Source organism: Bubalus kerabau, chromosome 9, assembly GCF_029407905.1.
Source record: "Bubalus kerabau isolate K-KA32 ecotype Philippines breed swamp buffalo chromosome 9, PCC_UOA_SB_1v2, whole genome shotgun sequence".
Classification (NCBI taxonomy): domain Eukaryota; kingdom Metazoa; phylum Chordata; class Mammalia; order Artiodactyla; family Bovidae; genus Bubalus; species Bubalus kerabau.
In genome coordinates, this window is record NC_073632.1 from 36,448,925 (window position 1) to 36,470,782 (window position 21,858).

Genomic DNA, 21,858 nt, shown 5'->3' on the forward strand with positions numbered 1-21,858 from the left:
GATGGACGTGAGTCTGAGTGAACTCCGGGAGTTGGTGATGGACAGGGAGGCCTGGCGTGCTGTGATTCATGGGGTTGCAAAGAGTCGGACACAACTGAGTGACTGATCTGATCTGATCTGAAGAGACTTTAAGTGTACAACTTTAAAAGTTCCAGTATGATTTTTTTCTTCTATTTCCTCAAGTCAAAGAAAAATTCTCTGGGACATCTCTTACTGTCTTTTTGAATGAGTTTAATTTTCATCCTTCTTCTTCCTTCCAACTGAGAAAAGCAAGGAAATGATTGAACCTTTTCAAGTTCTGATTTGTTCTCTGAGTTCTCTTAAGTATTTTATTTTTCTTTACAGGAGAGGAAATCACTGTAGTTTCATCAAGCCCAATATTCAGTCAAGATCACAGTGAGAAAAGCTTTAAAATTGTTTTGAGAAAATTTCTGGGTCATATAGGCAAAAGAAATTCCCCATAAAATAGCAAGTACTTCAGAGAGAAAAATCATACCACTGAAATATTTTTTCATCAAATTATGTATATTCATATCAACCTACAATTAATAGAAGAAAAATTATTTATATGAATGCATTTAGGTTTTACAAAGAACTTTTTAAAAATAAAAAATTTTGTTATTTTTGTTATATAAGCTCAACAGAAAAAAAGTCCTCATGAAAAAACTGTACTAAAATATACTCAACTGACATAACAAAAACGTCCAAAACCTATACATAAATGTATATATATATACACACATACAAATTAATTTAAAAACATATGCACAGAAAAACATGGCAAGGGAAATACACCAAAATTTTAGCAGTAGGTTCTTTCCTAGTAGTAGTATTATAAATGTTTTATATTTTTTCTTTGAACTTTGTGTTTTCCAAATTTTCTGTAATGAAGATTTTCATAATATGAAAAATGGCATAAGCATATGTGGAGTACACACACTTTCAAAGCCTTTTAATGAGAATAAGCTCATGCAGTTCTGTGCTGTGGGGAAGCCATCACTGTCTTCATTGTAAAGGAGAGGAACCTGAGCATCACGGAAGTAAAATGGTTTGGCTACAAGCAACCAGCTAGCAAGTGACAGAAGCAAGACGAGAACTCATTTCATCTGACACCTCATCCCTTGCTCCTTCTATTACATCTCACCAAATATTTGTTGAACAAAGCCTCAGTCTTCATTCAACAAACTGTTAATATGCATCTAATATCTCCTAAACTCAGTGCAGAATTCTGGGTAACTAGTGCCAAGTAAGACTAAAGACTGTGATAATCACAGTGGGGATACACAAAAGAAACATAATACAAGGTTCTCACTATAGAAGAAAGAGTCTGTGACCTAACGTACGAACAAAAATCATGCATATTAAAAGAATGGGCTTCCCTGGTGGCTCAGTGGTAAAGAACCCACATGCCAATGCAGGATTCCTGGGTCAGGAAGATCCCCTGGAGAAGGAAATGGCAACCCACTCCAGTATTCTTGCCTAGAAAATTCCACAGACAGAGGAACCTGGCAGGCTTCAATCCATGAGTTCACAACAGAGTCAGGACACAACTTAGAGCCTAAACAACAACAATATTAAAAGAAATGTAAAAATAGAAGTCAATGTGTGATATATTTAAATAAGTGGTATAAATGGAAAATACTATAACAAATTTAGAAATGTTATTGAATTTATGGGGCAATTAAGAAAGACCTCACAGAAGCTGTAGAACACATACTGGCCTTAATATTTAGGAAGATAGAAAGAAAATAAAAAGGTTTTACCAAGCCAAAGAAATATCTTTAGCTAAATCATGAAGGTGGGAGTGTAGAAGGCAAGTTACAAATAAAGGAAAAGGAAACACTGGCTATAATAGAGTATTATGCCACAAAGATTTGGGAAAACAAGTTGGACCATGGTCAAAACTAGAACCCAAGTTGCGATGAATTTCACTATAAAGGAGACTGCATTTATTCCTGTGAGCCCTGGGGAACCATGAAAACTTTCAAGTCACATAATAAAGATGTGTGCAAGGTGCAATGTCTGAAAATTGAGACTGATGTGAAGATTAGAAGGTTATTAAAAAGAAACATTTGTAAGAAAACCCACAATAGGAGGAATAAGTTTAAAAAAAGTATTGCAAATCCAACAAACCAAGAATAGCTTCATTTCTTAAAAGGAAGAAAAAAAGACAGCGCTATTGGTCCTGAAGATTCATTACAAGGTTTGAGAATACTTTCAGACATGAAAATTCATTACAGAGTATGAGTTATTAAAATAATGTAATATTCTTCAAGGACAGACAAATAGAAAAATATACTAATTTTAGTAATCTGGAATCTATTTAGATTCCAGAAATAGACACATATACATATGGTCCCTTGATTTGTGACAAAGGATGTAACTACTAATGTGGTCTCTGTTAACTACTGTAAGGACTTAAACTATTGCTGATGATCTTGGAGGATTCATAGAAAGATACCATCAATATCTAGGTTTCTGTCAATCACGGAAAAAATTATTTTTAAAATAATATATGACTATATACAAATACAGTAAAACTCTAGGATTAGTAAATAAATGGCTTGAAGTTATAGTGTTTTCCTGCAAATGTTGTCGAAGGAACAGGGTATAACCTTCACTTGATTTCAATAATTATTAACAGTTTGCTATATTTAATCTCTTTCTCTAAGCATATACACATACACACAGAATTTTCGTTGCTTTCTAATAACCCAACACTTTTATATCTAAATATTTTAGTACATATCTCTTAAGAATTGCATTTCCTCTATATTGGTGGCTGAGACTGTAAGAATCTGTCTGCAATGCTGGAGACCCAGGTTCTGTCCCCAGGTTGAGAAGATCCCCTGAAGAAGAACATGGCAACCCACTCCAGTATTCTTGCCTGAAGAATTCCATGGACAGAGGAGCCTGGTGGGCTACAGTCCATGGGGTTTCAAAGAGTTGGACACAACAGAGTGACTAACACTTTCACTTCACTTCACTTTATATATCTATCAGTTCAGTTCAGTTCAGTTGCTCCAGTCATGTCCGACTCTTTGTAACCCCATGGACTGCAGCATGCCAGGCCTCCCTGTCCCTCACCAACTCCTGGAGCTTACTCAAACTCATGTCCATTGAGTTGGTGATGCCATCCAACCATCTCATCCTCTGCCGTCCCCTTCTCCTCCTGCCCTCAGACTTTCCCAGCATCAGGTCCTTTCCAGTGAGTCAGTTCTTCGCATCAGGTGGCCAGAGTATTGGAGCTTCAGCTTCAGCATCAGTCCTTCCCATGAATATTCAAGACAAATTTCCTTTAGGACGGACTGGTTTGATCTCCTTGCAGTCCAAGGGACTCTCAAGAGTCTTCTCCAACACCACAGTTCAAAAGCATCAATTAGTACTATTATATTTCCACAATGTTCTTTTTTGCACACTGCAATTATGACACACATGCGTGCTAAGTCACTTCAGTTGTGTCCAGCTGAATTATGACATAAAGTCTCCCCTTTTTCCTGGATATAATCCCGCCTTTAGGAATTTCTGCACAGGGATAGTTACTGGTTTTAGCATGTCTGAAAAAAATCTAATTTATTTTCATTCTTGCAAGGTATGCCACTCTAGGTTGAAGCTGCCTTCTACAAGCACTTCACAATACTAGCCTACTTTATTTCATTTTTGCTGTTAAGAACTTTTCTGATGGTCAGTTTGAAATAGGCTACAGGGTACTGAGATATTTGCTTAATCATTATTCTGGGTGTGCCTATGAGGTATTTCTGGATGAGATTAACATTTGAATCAACAGAATGAGCAAAGCAGATTGCCTGCCCCAATATAATCTAATCTATTGAAGGCCTAACTGGAACAAAAGGCTGAGTAGGAGAGAACATGCTCTTTGTGTCTGTATTCTGTTAAGGTATACATCCATGTCCCCCTACCTTCAGATTCAGACTTGACTGGAACTTAAAATATCAGCTCTCCTGCTTCTCAGGCCTTATCGTCAGAGCAGAACAACACTATCAGCTCCTGGGTCTCCAGCCTGCTGACTGCAGGGGGTGGGATTTTTCAGTCTCCATAATAACATGAGTCTATTATAATAAATAGTCACAAATAACTTAAAGGGCTTCCCTCATAGATGAGTCAGTAGAGAATCTGCCTGCAATGGAGGAGACCCAGGTTCAACTCCTGGGTTGGGAAGATCCCCTGGAGAAGGAAATGGCAACCCATTCCAGTATTCTTGCCTGGAGAATCCCATGGACAAAGGAGCCTGGCAGGCTACAGTTCATAGGTTTGTAAGAGTCAGACGTGACTTTAGCAACTAAACCACCACCATTATAATAAATAGACATATATTTACGTCTAATACATACATATATTAGGTCTTCATCTGTGCCTAATCTATTGTATAAGCTATATATCAAGTTTTAATTTCTAATTATTATATTTTTCATTTTAGACAATGCATTTTTCAACTCTGCTTTGTTGTATTATAGTATCTTATTCCTTAGTCACAAATAATTTAAATATACTCACTTCTCTTCAAATATACTAAACATTTTTTTGATGCTATAAAAATAATTCCAATATCAGAATTCTTTATAGTCTGATTGTTGCTTATTGTTTATGTAGACTCTTTCTCATGGTGAATTTCCTTTTCTGGCATGTTTTACGATTTGGGATTGTGATTTCATGTCTTTTTTTTTTTTTTAAAGCATTTTCCTTGAAATTACACAAGACCTGAGTTAAAGTATTTTTTTCTACATAGGCTCTGAATTTGCCGCCACTGGGTATCTGGGGCACTACCAAATTGGTTTGCTTTAAATTCTCAGCATGGAATTTTTCACATTATACAGACTGCTGCTGCTGCTAAGTCGCTTCAGTCATGTCCAACTCTGTGCGACCCATAGATGGCAGCCCATGAGGCTCCCCCGTCCCTGGGATTCTCCAGGCAAGAACACTGGAGTGGGTTGCCATTTCCTTCTCCAGTGCGTGATGAAAAGACTACAGAGCTGCAAATCTGAGCGAGGTTCCACTTTTGCTCGTAAATGATGGAGATATCCCTTTTTCCCTTTGCCACCCGAGGCGAGGCCAAGACTGGCAGGTATTCTTCCTGCCTTCCTTTGAAGGTTAAGGGTTTTGATATTACCCTTTGAGCAGATTAAACCTTTATCTCTATCTGATTTCTCAACTTGAGTGGGTCCAAAGTTTCTTTCCTTTTCCCCAGATCACAGTTCTTTAAAACAGAAGCTGTGAATCACTAGGAAACCCAGGGAAGCCTCTGGGTACAGAATTAACCTGCCTCTAGATCTGTGATTTCTCATTCTTCTGGGTTCATGAAAGTATTCTCTTATTTGCCAATACAAACATTCACTTTTAAGTGAGACTTTTAAGACTTTCAAAAATATTTTATCCTACATTTTAGGGTGCTGCGTCCTAAGATTTTTTTAAAGGACATTAAGCCTTCGAAAGTGTCAGTAAAGGGAGTTCTAAGTTTCAATAATTTTTGATTCCAATAATAGCAAGATATTCATTTCACTCAGTCATAAAAAAAATGTACAATAATATAACGACATTCTTCTTTAACAGAACTTATTTTAACTTGCAGATCCCTATTCTTCCTTCATAGCAGAAAATAGTCCTGTGATTCAAAGTAAAATCATTACTTCCACATTAAAGTTTCTTCTCTCTGGTGTACATTTCCAACCAATTCACGATCATCCACAAGATTCATTTTTCCAGGAGATGTCAGGCCTAAAATTAAGCCTCAGTATTACAAGCTGACCTGATATCTACAAAAACTAGAAGGGCTTCAAATGGCTGAATCATAAGTTTCCCTCCACACTCTGCTCCTGTGGATAATGTACCCTAGCTAAATAACCCTCTTTATCAGAGGCACCACGCACAGTTCCTGCTTATCCCTGAGTGGTGGTTTGTGGTTTCCTATCAGCCTACAGAATTATTCAAACAAGTCCATCACAGCCTCTTGTGAGAACCAGAAGGCACCACACCCTCTTGTTACTATAAAGTCCGCCTCCCACAGTCCTTGGTTTTTCACTGTGCTACTAAGTAAGTGCCCTTCTCCCTGGGCTGTGAATACATGTGACTAATCGTGTGCTGTTAAGTGCTGTGTGTTTAGCCATCCCCATATCCTCAAGACACTCATCTTTCCCTAATCAGAGACATGAATAAGAGGCAATAAAATCCCTGCTGTCGACACAGAGAACAGACCTATGGACACAGGGGTGGGGGAGGAAGGAGAGGGTGGGATGTATGGAGAAAGTAACACAGGAACATATACATTACCATATGTAAAATAGATAGCCAATGGGAATTTGCTGTATGACTCAGAGAACTCAAACCAAGGCTACGTAACAACCTAGGGGTGGGATGGGGAGGGAGGTGGGAAGGAGGTTTAAGAGGGAGGGGACATAGGTATATCTATGGCTGATTCATGTGATGTTTGGCAGAAAACAACACAATATTGTAAGGCAATTATCCTTCAATTAAAAAGAAATAAATTTAATTAAAAAAAAAACAAAACTCTGCTGTCATGAACCACACAACATACCCAACTGAGGACACCTAGTCAGTTTTAATTATCTGTTCTCGGTCAACTTATCTGCTCCCATGATGTGATGCAGATGGCCTGAGATGGAACCAGTGGTTTCTGGCAGGTCTGAACTATGTCCTGTGTTGGCACTTTGCTGTGTTTGTCAGTCGCTGCTCTCTTTTGGCCCCTATACGCTCTGTCTCCTAGATGAGAACTGTTAGTTGACTATACCCAGCACAGACACGAATGAGCGGCTGAACTGAAGTGAACTGGGCACAATGGTGCTGGCAGGTTTAGTCCATCTTTGGCAGGTGGTCTCTGAGGCTCCCAGCTGTAAAGGCGTGAAAACACAGCACCATAACCAGTTGGTTCTTCCGTCTTGTTTACCAAGGTCAGGCTAGGTCATTGAGTCTAGCCTGGTGACTGTCACTGGCTGCCTGGAGAAGCTATAACTGTGCAGCTGTGAGACAGGCCCAGAGACAACCTTTTGTGAGGTTTGTGAAAAGAAAGGAGCCCGCCACCCGACACAGAATTGAGCATGGTATCCCAGTGATGCTGTTCGTCAAAGGGTAGTGACCTTGCTGGTTTCCTGTGCTGTCATGCCCCTTGCTGCAGTTGCTTCTGCTCTCCTGACCCCCAGGGTTATCAGGGTGTACGTGGTGGCCTGTGGCCCAGGGGCTGGTGAAATAAAAAAAGGGTGGGAGGGAGGAAGGAGCCCTTGGTACTCAACTGCTGTGCTTAGTAGCTCAGTGGTGTCTGACTCTTTGCGACTCCATAGGCTGCAACCCGCCAGGCTCCTCTCTCCATGGGGATTCTCCAGGCAAGAATACTGGAGTGGGTTGCCATGTGCTCCTCCAGGGGATCCTCCCAACCCAGAGATCGAACCCAAGTGTCCCGCACTGCAGGTGGATTCTTTGCAGTCTAAGCCACCAGGGAAGCCCAAGAATACTGGAGTGGGTAGCCTATCCCTTCTCCAAGGGACCTTCCGGACCCAGAATTCGAACTCGGGATTCGCACTGCAGGCAGATTCTTTACCAGCTGAGCTACCAGGGAAGCCCCACTTAACTGCTCTCCTGAAGTAAAACCCATAGCCAATGCACCTAGGCTTTGCTTAGTACTGCTGCTTTCTAGAACACCAGAGAGCGGAGCTTGCAGTCAGGGGCCTTATGGCCTCCTTCTGAGTCATGGATAAAATGACTCTAGTTGATGTGGACCCTTACCCGAGGGATACTGACATTCCCTGGAGGAAGAGGCACCCACTGATGAAGAAGGCCATTCGGCTCCTAAGTGCTTCCCCATAACCACCCAGAAGGTCTGTACCACCGGTGAATGTGCAGACACAAATGGAAAACTGCAACTTTACATGGCTAGAAAATAAAAATATTTCCAGGAAATTGGTACAGAGGAAAAGAGAAAGAAAAACAAGACAGGAAGCCCACATGCTAGGAAAGGGACCATAGCAGAGGATGGTTTGGATCCGTCATGCTTGGGTTGTAGGCCCAGCATTCTTTCCCTGTACCACTCTGCTGCCTATGTCTATTGCAACAAAGCTCCTGACTCTTGGGATTATAGGGGAACCCTTGTGGTATCAGAAAGAGGTTAATTCAAACCCAATCTAAGCCCAAGGTCTTAAAACCATATAAATCAACCATTTCAACTCTGATATTACTAATTTGAAGGTCTCTGGAGGAAGTAACTTGCAAATATAATCAAGGTAGAGAGGATCATCCTTCACCCCCAAGTATGTCTAGTGAGCAAAAACAATATAAAGATAAACAAAATAAGAAAAGAAAGAAACCTTGATACAAAAACAACCTAAAACAAAAGTCCACAATTTGACCCAGCTGAAAATTCAAAATTTACTGATTGAATTTACATAGCGAATGATGAGAGTTCATTCATCATTCAAAGGCTCCTGTGCCTTTCCAAATGGGCTTAAATTAACTCTAATATCTGCTGAAAATCAAGTGGCAAACCTTTATGGCTTTAACCAATACTAGAGCTAAAATTACAATTATACCTGAGAATCCCATTAATTTAAACATCTTATCTCCCATAATGGGGTAGTTACTTAGGAGAGTCACTGAACGTAAAAGAGAGGACAAATAGGTATGCCTCACCTTAAACTTCAGAATTTTTTGTATTGCTTAAATTCCCCATGGTTATAGCACTCATTGCTCTAAAATATCTCACAGGCATGGATATGGACACTGACCCAATGAAAAATAAATGAAAATCAAATTAAGGCTTTGACACGTACAAATTGGCTTGACAAAATAAGAACCCATGACTTCCCCCACACCTTCCCCAGTTAAAATAGTTAACATGACTCAAGGTAATTTAAAACAAGGTCTACAGGGATTAAAATTTGTTATATAAGAGGAACTGAGTGAAGGGTTGTTATCCCCACTGCTTCTCCATTTAATGGTCCTATTTGGCCTGTTCTTAAGTGTGGAACAGAAGAATGGTACCCCCCAAAGTGGATTGCTACACCAGTAAAACCATGGTCCTATCCCAATAAGGCCTCTATACCTAACAACTTGATTATTTAAATTTCTGACTTCATCCAATCAGCAACTGGTAAATATTTTGCTCCTATAAATTTGGCTAAGAGAATATGTTCTGTACAATGTCTAGTTCAATAGCCTCTCAGCCATGGTTTGCCTTTACCACTGAAGGAACACAATCCACCATATATACCCATGCAATACTTCAGCATCCTTGCTTTGCACCCAGTCTCTACAGGCAAGATCTTAGCTGTTCACCTTTCTCCAGGTATGACATAATATCAGTGACATCCTCCAAGGAGATTTGTTTGAGATACTCAGTAAGGACATACAAATGCTCACAAAAAGGGGATGAACCATTGTCCCATACACAGTGTAAGGCACTGCCACTGCCATTAAATTCCTGGAACTTATTAGGTACATGGAAGCTATGTATGGCTCCCAACCATAACCTCAAGTAGAGCTGCCTTCTCATGGTTCCAACCTCAGGATATTTAGGGTCCATGCCTATTTAAACCACATTGTGTCCATCTTGAGGTTATTTCAGTCACTCCTACACCTCTCTGGGGGCCAGGGAACTCCATGAAGCAGCGCTCAGCCCCATCTGCTGAAGCTCACCATTGCTTCTCTGTCGAAGGTTATAGACGGTAAGAAACCTCTTTAAGATGCTCAGTTTCCCTGGGAATCAAGACCTAGTTCTTTCTACACTTGGATTTCCTAACCCCATTCAAATTTCTACTGCTTCATCCTCCTCTGGCTCAACTCAGGGCATCCTGGGCACCACCCCGAGGAATGAGACAATGCCAAGAGCCTCCTCACATCTTGAACTCTTCTGCCAGACAGTCAATGATTCAATTCCCTCCCAGAAACAGGAACTCTTATGTCATCAAATGCCCTCTCCCATTCTAAGGTGTGTTCTCAGTTCTCTGGTCTCACACAACTCAAAAAAGATTTTTCTCCCCAAAAGTCAAATTATTTGCAAATAACAATTTGTTTTCATTTTTAAAAGCTAATAAAAAAGTTAGTGAACTTTTAATCTAGATAATACCACTCCTCAGGGAACAGTGTCTATAGAAGGCATTAAAAGTAATATAAAGAAGTAAAAAAAATCCTAGTTGATAATTAACATAATTATCATCCATATGCATTTAAAAGAGCTACTCTTAATAGAGTCTTTACTTAGCAAAGTAGAAAACTGCCTCATATACATTATTTTATTTAATCCTTATAACAAATGTCAGAGATACAGAGGGTGGGGATTATCTCAATGAGGTAACTGAATTTCTGTGAGAAGAGATTACAGTAGAATAGTAGGGCTTCCCAGGTGGCGCGAGTGGTCAAGAATCCACCTGCCAATGCAGGAGACGCAGAAGATGTGGGTTCGATCCCTGGGTTGGCAAGATGCCCTGGAGAAGGAAATGGCAACCCACTCTTGCCTGGGAAATCCCATGGACATTGAGAATACATGACAATAGAATAAAAGTAATTAGAGTAGTGAAGCTAGGAATCTACAAGTCACATAAAACTCACCTACTATGCCACTTATCATACACGTATTTTCTCTCCCAGAACAACATATTTTCCAGAATGTTAAACCAAACTCAAAACAGTATTCAAGCAATTCATCTGATATAAAAACTTTAATTCAATTTTGAATCTTAAAAATGAAGATCATATGATTGAAATAATATAGATAAGTTTGAATAAAAATTGTTCTTCATACTTTGTATTAACTATTATATAATATACCTATTCAGTATAATTATATAATTTGTGAACACACACATTCAAATGCCCTTAAATCTTTTTATGGAATAAAATGGAAGCAAATTCCTATGGCACATGGTATGATTTTATCTTTAATTACTGTTATTTTTAGTTGCGTCACAACAATTAGCAGAATTCACTGAAAACAGAGGTCAGTGTAAATGTTTCTTTAAATATTCCAAGATGTTTTGGTTTGATATTAGACTTTATTAATTTTTTTGCTGTACTTTGTCTTTGTTTTGGTTAAAATACGAAAATAAGTTTGTACTATGCAAAGACATTTTCTGATTACTAAGTAGAGAAGATCCCAAAGGATACAGCAAAGGAAACCTACTTCTAGATTCCCTAGGAGTAACTGACAGTTGACTGCACTGTATTCACCAGATCTTTTAGTCATTTTTATACAGCAAGACAGATAAAAATGCGTTTTACTATAGAATTCTGAACTCTCCCTTTGAAAGCTATAATTATGATTTGGTGACCTTCTTCAAGCTGCCCTAGCTATACACACGTTGGCCCGAATATCCTTTTACTCAGTAATTACTAAATGATCAGGCACTTGCCTTATCCATCTGCTCTAACAGTGACCTCTTTGGAACTTTTTTTTTTCATGAGCTTTAGCTACTGCTTTTTATAGCCTTGCCAACATAATCATATTACATCCTGACACCAGGCAGTGTAAATTAATTCCTCTTCTTTGTTATGAGCCACTCCACAGAGAAGAACTAGATTTTTCACCTTAACACTTGATTAAATTGTGGGAAAAGAAGATCAAAAAAAAAAAAAAACCAGGTCTCTGGGAAAACTGTATATCACCTACCCCAGCCTGGAGACTAACACAGTGAATTTAAAACAAATTAGCTCATCTTAAGATTTTTTTTAAAAAATCCTAATGAGGGAAAGCAGGAGAAATATAGAGGAAAGACGGTGGGTAAAAAGTCTATACCTAGAATTAATCTTATGCCAGATGAACTAGAGCAGTGTTTCCCAATTGCTCAGAAGACTCACATGGGAAGTTTGTTAACAATACAGACCCCCCAGTGGCCTCCTGAGAGCCTCAGATCCTGGGTGTTTGATACCATATGTATTGCAAATACCCTAGGAGATTCTTACTATTATACAAGCCTGAGAACAACTGAACTGGAGTAACAGTGAGGTCAGAGTCTCCTCCATCTTTCTTTAATAATACACAGGAAAAAAAAAAATCCATAAATGATGTTGCTTCAAAGTCTAACAGTATGTGTCACCCAAAAGAACAGACTGTTTACTGGTGGTTTTAGCAAAGTATACCAACACATATACACAGCCTTGGAGATCTACTTATCCAATTGCAGACCCTGTAAAATCATCTTCTAGTAAATTTAAAATTAAATTATAAAACTAACTTTGTCCAGACCTGCTCTATCAGGTGATGGCCCTGGTTATACAGGTCATCCTCTGGACTGGCTCTTTTATCTTTTACTCTGATAACCAACCCTAAAGTTAACCACTAAATCAGTTTCATATGGTTTTCAGTAAATGTTCTATGTTGGTGAATTGTTTTACCTTCGGAAGATCATACCTCCTGGTAGGCAGGAACAATAGGGTCTAAGTATGGACAGTGGATGGAGAAGGCAATGGCACCCCACTCCAGTACTCTTGCCTGGAAAATCCCATGGACGGAGGAGCCTGGTGGGCTGCAGTCCATGGGGTCACTAAGAGTCGGACATGACTGAGCGACTTCACTTTCACTTTTCACTTTCATGCATTGGAGAAGGAAATGGCAACCCACTCCAGTGTTCTTGCCTGGAGAATCCCAGGGATGGGGGAGCCTGGTGGGCTGCCGTCTATGGGGTCGCACAGAGTCAGGCACAACTGAAGCGACTTAGCAGCAGCAGCATGGTCGGTGGATAGTAAGTCTTCAATGAGTGCTTTTTGGGTGAAAGTCTCATGGATCTGACCATGCAGTCCCCATCATATGCAGATCCTATCTGTGCAGATAGGATGCTCATGTTATAGAATTTGGTTAAAAAAAAAAAAATCACTGTATTGGCATTTTAAGCATTGCTGCTTTAAACCCTAGGTTGGCAGTGTTCCTGAGCCAAGCAAGACCTTTCAAGTCATCCTGTCACTCTGATCCATTTCACATCAGACTTTTACTGTTATCCTTTGAGATTTGATTAAAGATAATGATTAATTTTAGTACGGAAAAATTCCCCCAATTCCACTGTAATTAAAATAACTGAAGAAAGTACTAAAGAGCTGAATTTTTCATATATTTCAGTTTGCAATAAACTGAAGAGAATTGTCATTACAGAAGATTCTCAAAGAGCCTCATTAGTAGGGAAAGGAAGCATGGATAGATATACAGGTACAATAAAAATAGCTGGAACAATTACTCACTAAAGCTTGTCGACCCTGGAGAGTCATTTTGAGAGGCCAGAAGATCTGAGATGTATTGACTAAGATATCTCTAAGTCACTCAAAGAGATTATAAAAACAATGAAATGGACTAAGAGGAAGGCAAGTTTGAAGATCTCATTTGATTCAACTCTGTAATTTGGGGGAGCATCACTTACAGATGTGCATCTCTTGAATAAAAAATATCAGAAGTAATCTTCTGAAATGTGATCAACACAAAACAGCTGTTTATAATAGGCAAATACTGAGAAACAATGAGTGTGTGCTCAGTCACGTCCGACTCTTTGTGACCCCATGAACTGTAGCCCACCAGGTTCCTCTGATCATGAGATTTTCCAGGCAAAATTACTGGATTGGGTTGTCATTTCCTTCTCCAGGGGATCTTCCTGACCCAGCGATAGAACTCACATCTCCTGGATCTCCTGCACTGGCAGGCAGATTCTTTACCACTGAGCCACCTGGGAAGCCCCAAGAAAGAAAGTAAAAGTGAAAGTCACTCAGTCAGGTCCGACTCTTTGCGAATTCACGGACTATATAGTCCATGGAATTCTCCAGGCCAGAATACTGGAGTGGGTAGCCTTTCCCTTCTCCAAGGACAGAGCCTTTCCCTTCTCCCTATCCCAACCCAGGGATACAACCCAGGTCTCCCGCCCTGCAGGCAGATTCTTTAACAGCTGAGCCACAAGGGAAGCCCAGGAATGCTGGAGTGGGTAGCCTATCCCTTCTCCAATGGATCTTCTAGACCGGGGAATCAAACCGGGGTCTCCTGTATTGCAGATGGATTCTTTACCAACTGAGCTATCAGGGAAGCCCGAAGCCCCAAGAATGAATACTTAAAGGCAGAGAGTAAGGGAGACACAGAATGAACATATTCTGGAGAACAATTTCATTACAACAGTAAGTCCAGCCTCTGGTCAACTGCAGATTCTCCCAGACCAAATGCTTTGCACCCTTCACCATCTTCCCTCATCAATTTCCTCTTGTTCTCCTCCCCAGGCCCTGCTTCTGCCATAGACCTTCCCATGCCCTCTTCGCTTTCATCCTACTCAAACTAGCGTTTGGAAAATATTTACTTAATTCATTCACAGGAATATGATCTGTGTGTGGTTCCCTACAAGGATAATGCCAGACAAAGTCTCAGACCAAAGAAGCAAATTGTTAATGGTGGCACTTCCAGAAATTAGCTAATGGATAAGGAGTGGCATTTGGGAATGATGTGGAAAGATTTTTCTGAATTATCAGCATTTTACCTTCTGCCTGTTTTTGAGGTTGGTGGAGGTGTTGGAGTCAAACCTGTGTTCTTGATACCACAGTTTGCATGACAGTGGCCCGATTCTTTAACCTCTTTGAAGCTTAGTTCCTCTAATCGATGCCATGCAGTGTTTCTTCAATGGCTAAAGTATCCCCTTATTTTTCATTTGCAGTGTAGGCCGGAGAAACTAGATTCCTACAGTTTTATTTCTAGTAATTGAGTAGCTTTCAGTTGTTACCTGTTTCACTCTTCTTACCTTACATGCTTAAGGCTACCTAAATGCCCCAATCATTTATTATAAATAGCCAGGAACGAAAGGGGAAAGCAGTGATTAAAGCATATTCTAATTCATTCATAAGTTTTTAAAAGCCAGTTTGTTTCAACTTTTAAGAACCTAGAACCTCTTATACAGAGTGAAGCAAGTCAGAAAGAGAAAAACCAATTACCGTATATTAACGTACGTGTATGGAAACTAGAGAAATGGCACTGATGAACCTAGACGCAGGGAAGGAATGGAGACTCAGATGCAGAGAGTGGACTTGTGGGCACAGTGGGGAAGGGAGAGACTGGACGAATGGAGACAGTAGCACTGACATAAATACACTGCTGCTGCTGCCGCTAAGTGGCTTCAGTCGTGCCCGACTCTGTGCGACCCCATAGATGGCAGCCCACCTGGCTCCTCTGTCCACAGGATTCTCCAGGCAAGAGCACTGGAGTGGGTTGCCATTTCCTTCTCCAGTATATATGCTATCATGTGTAAAATAGATAGTTGGTGAGAAGCTGCTGTTATAACTCAGGGAGTCCAGCCTGGTGCTCTGTAATGACCTAGAGGGGTGGGATGTGGGAGCGGAGGGAGGCTCAAGAGGGAGCTGATAATATGTCTCATTATGGCTGATTTGCGTTGCTGTGCAGCAGAAACCAATACAACATTGTAGAACTATTTTCCTCCAATTAAAAAATAATTAAATACCTGTGGACAAGGTGTATTTGTTGCAACAACCTCAAAACTTGGAATTTTGTGAGCTAGATGGATAAATTTTACTAAAAACATTTCACTTGTACTGAAAAGTGTGAGCTTAAAGAAAAACCAAATCAGGATGTGTATGACAGCTCGTTTCATTTGAATGATGAGGACTCTGGTTCACGTTACTCTCGTGTCACCAGGCAACTGGCCCAGGTCTTGGAGATGTTGACTCAAATTCCAAGCTACCTACTCCACCTTAGAGTACTGAGGTTTCTGAAAACTTCAAAACCCTGCATGCTGGGCTCTGCAGGACAGTAATGATACATAATCACACATCAGAGGGTACAGAGAAGTGTTCTGGCATTTTCAGAAGACTTTAACGCACATGTGAAAATGATGAAAACAATACATGTGTTCACAGGTTTGGGGATTTTTTGTTTGTTTGCTTGTTTGTTCTTTACCTATGTGTCTATGTCACTTTCTCCAGCAAAACCTCTCTGAAGCCTGCATAGAAAGCAGAAATACCTGTCTTCTATTAAGTTGAATAGTCTCCATATTTTAAAGCATTTAACTGCCAAGATTAAAATTCAAAACCAGTAAATTCTAAGTCAGAAGGCTTTCTGTAGTATGAAACATCATGTTTCCTTGATGTATTTTTCATTTAAGATAAGCTAACCCAGTCAAAGCAGAATGTTTTTGCTATTTTTCCCCCACAGGCATTTGTTCAACTGAGGCCATGCAGAATGGCCATTTTGGTGCTGTGTTCTATACATGACATAAAATGTTTTGAGCTTAAGAATGTTCTTTTCCTTTTAATCCTTTCTATAACCTGACTCCAAATTTATCTGAGAAACATATGTTGAGTCATTCTCATCTCTATTTTTCATATCCACTGTAGTAATTCTAACTGTAAATAGAATCTTAAGTCTTCTCAAAACTGCATTTTTAAAATATTAGCTGCATTCTGGCAGTCTCTCCTTTTAGTTTATTCCAGTGGTAATTTCCATTTTTAAAATTAAAGGTGGTATGGAAACATTCATTTCCTAATTTTATCACCATCTATAACAGGGGCAAGTGCCTAACTTCTCATAACACATTTTTAATGACCTGTGAAGTTCAGTAGCTGGGTGAAGATTAATAAGTGTGTTTTCTGCACTTAAAATTATATAGAAATATTTCAATAGGCTAATTTTAAAAACTGAAATGTAACATTCTGCACAAGACTCAAATGCCTATCTGCCCTTCACCCAGTCAAGTTTCTTTTTCCTATTTTACAATGTAATGGAATTGATAGAAAGTCAAATTAATCAATGCTATTAAAAACTGTCAAAAGAAACACAAACAATGACAATCTACAAGCAACTTTGAGATATCTGAGAATTTGGGGGCTAGAACTCTGGTCATTGGCAAATTAATAAATGAAAATTAAACAAACAAACAAAAAGCAACCTTGTATTCAAAGAGAAAGAAACCAGATTATTGGTATGATAGAGATACTGTTAATTTCAGAATCAAGTCTAGATATCACATCACTGGACATCTGGGCCAGTACTTATCCCACAGTAATCATGGTTTCTAACGTTTTTCAACAATAAAAACTACCTTTTAATATCAGACCACTAGTGGATATGGTGGTTTTAATTTGTAAGCAGAAAAGACCCAGCCTCTGAGGTATATGAGAGAGAGAGAGAGGCACCCCTTCTGTTACCCTAGTCTATGGGGGTCAGGACTTCATGTGCTTAGAGGAAAGTTTCTGATACTAAAGGCTATTAGGGAAACACGTCCATATCTTGACCTTCAGCCTTGCTTAGAAGTGATTCTTCTTCTTCTTAGAAATGCGTTCTTCTAAAGCTTCATGAAAAGAAAAGCATTCACCCCTTTGATTGGAAAGTCCTCTTGCTTAGGAGTATATTGTTGGAGTGGAAGAAGGCTTATTTAAGTGAGAGTTCCACTTTGGAATGAAGAGATTCATATCCTTCCAGTTACTTACTGTTGTAACTTAAAAGTTGTATTCATTGGGGTATAAATGCCAAAAAATAACAATCATAACATAAACTGATCTATGCATAGCGAGATTCTAGCCTAGATTCCAGAGAGGCAGAATAAGACTGAAGTAACCTTGCCTGCAGAACTTGGGCAGACAACTGAAACAAGGCAGTAGGCTGGACACTAAGGAGAGAGCCAGCCAGTAGGGGACCCCTGTGAATGGGCACAGGTAATGGACTCATGAATATCTAACTCCAGGTGTCCTTTTTCTGCATAATGATTCTCTCCTCTTACCCTCAAGTCTTTGGCAAAGTTTACTTCCCAGCTGGCACAGTTGGTAAAGATTCCACCTGCTGATGCAAGAGACACAGGTTCGAAACCTGGGTGGGGAAGATCCCCTGGAAAAGGAAATGGCAACCCACTCCAGTATTCTTGCCTGGAGACAACCATCTTAGTAATATCTCAGCTTTCGGCAACAAAAGGAGTACCCTGAGGACAACCTAAGATGACACAGACTAGAAAGAGTTGCAGCAGCATCAAAAAGCTTCTGGAGACATCAGGAAACAGTGAAGAGGGAGACCAGAGCACCAGACCAGAAAAAGTGACAACTAGCACCCAAGACAGACTCACAGCGTCTAAGGGTTCTCAGAAATGCTAGGTGTGGGGAAAACAAACAAAAAAGACTGTACATCCTGGAGTGTGGGAGCTACAAGTATGCTTACTGAGGCAAGATGACTCCTCCAAGATGATGCCTCAAGAACCTATATGTTTTAGGTATCTGTTGATTGAGAAAATATTTAACAGTTGAAATGGTACTATGAAATAAGTATTTTAAGGAAATTAACTCATTTTTGTAATAATAATCTATATGCATTTGAAAATTGTAGTATATATGATTGGAGAAGGAAATAGCAACCCATTCCAGTATTCTTGCCTGGGAAATCCCATGGACAGAGGAGCCTGGAGGGCTGGAGTCCATGGCATCCCAAAGAGTCAGACACTACTTAGCAACTGAACAACAACAAGTATATATGCTATGGGACAACAGTATTTGTTTAGACACAAATGTATGGCTTTGTAGACCTCTCTACGAATTCTAAAGGACCAGAATCCCCATTATTGGCAAACACTGCCCTGTGTCATAAATCATGGCTCTACAGGCCAGCACCCCTGTCTCCTGTAACAACCATAACTTTAATCACTAACATGTCAGCTTTTCTCCACCTACTTTTAACTCCCCCCTTCTTCCATTTGGAATAATAAGGCTATTCGAGTTAAAAAAAATTATTTAACACTTGTATAATCTAAGCCCCCTCAGATAGCTCTCAAGAGATGGAAAAGCTAGATAACCATGATTGCCAGTGTTGAACAGACATTTCCAGGGGGTCTCAGAATATGAGCAGAATAAAATATAACAATCTCATAAGAGATTCCTTCTCACAGTCCCATCATTTTTTCAGCCCGGACTCCTGGGAGCTTCTTTTGAGTACCTACAGCTCACCACCAGTTTCTGGCTGTGGGCTTTCACATTGATGACTTCCTTCCCAGGGCTTATCCAAGCCTCATTTGTTAGACTGTGATAGTCACATGCAGAGACTCATTCTTGAGGGGAAAAACATAAGCTATCACTTCTGAAAACTCTAAATTATTTTCAGCAAGGCCGAGATGGAGAGTCTCCTTTAATTAGCAAGTGCAATAAAGATGTGACATTTAAAAACAAATCATAACACATTTCCATCTTTCATTGGAACACTGAATGATGACATATTGTTCTTTTATAGTTGCCATTTCCAAGTTTTAATTGCCTTGGTTTAATTGGTTTAATCCAAAAAAATGTCAATTCGGTAATTACCCCTATGCTGTTGGAATTAGCTTCATTTATCGAGCAAAGGAAAACTAACTTCAGACAGGAGAAAGCAAATAAAATATAGTATCAGGGGAAATACTGCATCACTGAGGTATTAAAAAACAATATTGTATGTGACCCAAGCTCAGTTTATTTTACAGGAATCCAAAATAGGTTTTTTTTCAATTCTGAATGGTAATATACAAATACAAAATCAAACATAAATTAACTAATCCAGAATCATGTTCATTCATTTATAAATTTATTAATTCACTTGGAAAATACCTACTGAGTGCCAATGATATGTGTGGCAAGAATTACAAAACTACCTTCATGGACTCTAATGGATGAGAAAAAAATAATCAACACAAATGTATGTATGAACACAAACTGTGGTAAATCTTAGATGAAAAATTATGAGGACCTGTGTGAGTGAATCAGGACCTGATGCACTAATAATATGAGCTGAGATACGGAGAAAAGAGCAGCTGGTATAGAAGTAGAAGGAGAGTATTTCAAGCAGAAGAGAAGGGCACAGCACATTTCAGGAACTGAAATAAGGCCCGTGTGGCCCAAACGCAGAGAAGAAGGTAAGAAATACCAGGAGACAGAGTAGCTCACTTACAGGGGCTACGTCATTGTGGCATGTTAAGGATTCGGTCTACTCTTCCAGAAGTGCTGGGCAGCCACTGAAGTCTTTTAAGCAACAGTGTGGCAATCAAAGTTGAACTTTAAGAAAGATCACTTTGGTTACAGAAAATGGAATAGATTGGAAAAGAAGAGTGGATTCTAGAGGTGAGTTTGGAGGCAGTTGCAGGTTTCCAAGTGAGAAATAATAAATTAGAAAGTAAAGTTTATGCCTTCAATTTAACAACCCAGAAAGTCTGAAGTTATTTGGGTTTCACGAGTGACCTATTTTCACAGAATTAAATGTGTCAGAGCTAAAAGGAAAACAGAGTGACAGAACAGAGAGTATGTGTGCTTTAGGATGAAACACACCCAGCTGAGCATCCTGGGCTGAACTTTTGCCTCTGTTCCTTGTTAACAGGGATGTTATATGAGGCGTTAAGCTCTCTGAGCCTTGGCTCCCACATCTTTTGAGTGCACATAATAATACCTCCCACAGTTGAGAAGATTAAGTGGGACACTGAGTGATACTGTCAGCATGGAAGGCCAGTTAATGTTGAAGAGCCCAGGACACATCAGCGGGTCTCATCCCCTCCTGTTAGAGATATTCATCTTCCTTTTGAAGCTTCTTCCTCCTCCTGAGTTTTCTCTCTCAGTGAACAGCACCATAACCCACCCAGCTGCACAAGTCAGAAACCCAGCAGACACTCTTGTCCCTCACCTTCCATGATCATCAAGTCATGCAAAGTCTATCCCCTAAATAGCTCTTGAACTGATGGGCCAACAGCTCTGCTCTGCCTCGTTCACTACCCCAGTTAAGGGCGCCAGCCTGTCTAGATTCGATGGCTCTCTTCACTCATTATCCTGCCTCCATTCTCTTGCCCTCTGGTCCACTCTTTTCATACTGTTCATGGGGTTCTCAAGGCAGGAATACTGAAGCGGTTTGCCATTCCCTTCTCCAGTGACATTACTTTGCCAACAAAGGTCTGTCTAGTCAGGGCTATGGTTTTTCCAGTGGTCATGTATGGATGTGAGAGAGTTGGACTGTGAAGAAAGCTGAACGCTGAAGAATTGATGCTTTTGAACTGTGGTGTTGGAGAAGACTCTTGAGAGTCCCTTGGACTGCAAGGAGATCCAACCAGTCCATTCTAAAGGAGATCAATCCTGAATATTCATTGGAAGGACTGATGTTGAAGCTGAAACTCCAATACTTGGGCCACATGATGCAAAGATCTGACTCATTTGAAAAGACCTTGATGCTGTGAGGGATTGGGGGCAGGAGGAGAAGGGGACAGCAGAGGATGAGATGGTTGGATGGCATCACCAACTCAATGGACGTGAGTTTGAGTAAACTCCAGGAGTTGCTGATGGACAGGGAGGCCTGGCGTGCTGCAGTCCATGGGGTCACAGAGTCGGACACGACTGAGCAACTGAACTGAGCTGAGTCCATTCTTTACACTAGCCAAGCAAACTCCACTATCTCAGCTCTCTGACTACTCCCCTTAAGCCAAGAAAATGTCACCCAGTCCCTTAGCATGACTAGCCACACCCTCCCTGATCTACACTCTGCTTACTCCCCAGCCTGAGGTCTTGCCTCCCCTGACCTCAGGTAGGTATGTGAAAGGAACTGCTCCCCATTCAGGGCTTATGACTCCCAGACACACTCCCTTCACCTTCACATTCAGGCCACTGGCTGGAGCATCTCCTTCCAACGTTTCTCTTGACTAGGTCAACCTCTACTCAACACTGAGCTTCAGCTCAGGAAACACTTGGGGAGGCATTTTGGCTTCACTTGACTGCATCCCAAGTACATGGTGGTGGTGGTTTAGTCGCTAAGTTGTGTCCAACTCTTGCAATGTCATGGACTGTAGCTTGCCAGGCTCCTCTGTCCATGGGATTTTCCAGGCAAGAAAAACAGCCTATAACATGAATTTCATTACATGAATGAATTGAGCAAGCAGTCAAATGAAGTCTAAG

The 21,858-nt window shown here is 40.2% G+C and overlaps 1 protein-coding gene across 14 annotated transcripts in view; it reads right to left on the bottom strand.

The window, feature by feature from the left end:
* PKIB (cAMP-dependent protein kinase inhibitor beta) overlaps positions 1-21,858 on the bottom strand; it is a 120,907-nt gene that overhangs the window by 23,816 nt on the left and 75,233 nt on the right. For 5 of the 14 annotated variants that reach the window (XM_055535034.1, XM_055535037.1, XM_055535030.1 and 2 more), the window contains one exon: positions 6,551-6,863. The exons of 8 other annotated variants lie outside the window; for them this stretch is intronic. Coding sequence is in view for 2 of the 6 variants with exons in the window: in XM_055535040.1 (XP_055391015.1) it covers positions 6,750-6,863 (114 nt within the window). In the remaining 4 variants the exon portion in view is untranslated. Of the gene's footprint in view, positions 1-3,920; positions 4,008-6,550; positions 6,864-21,858 lie in introns of those variants that run through there. One more of the 14 variants, XM_055535039.1, reaches the window with a different exon arrangement.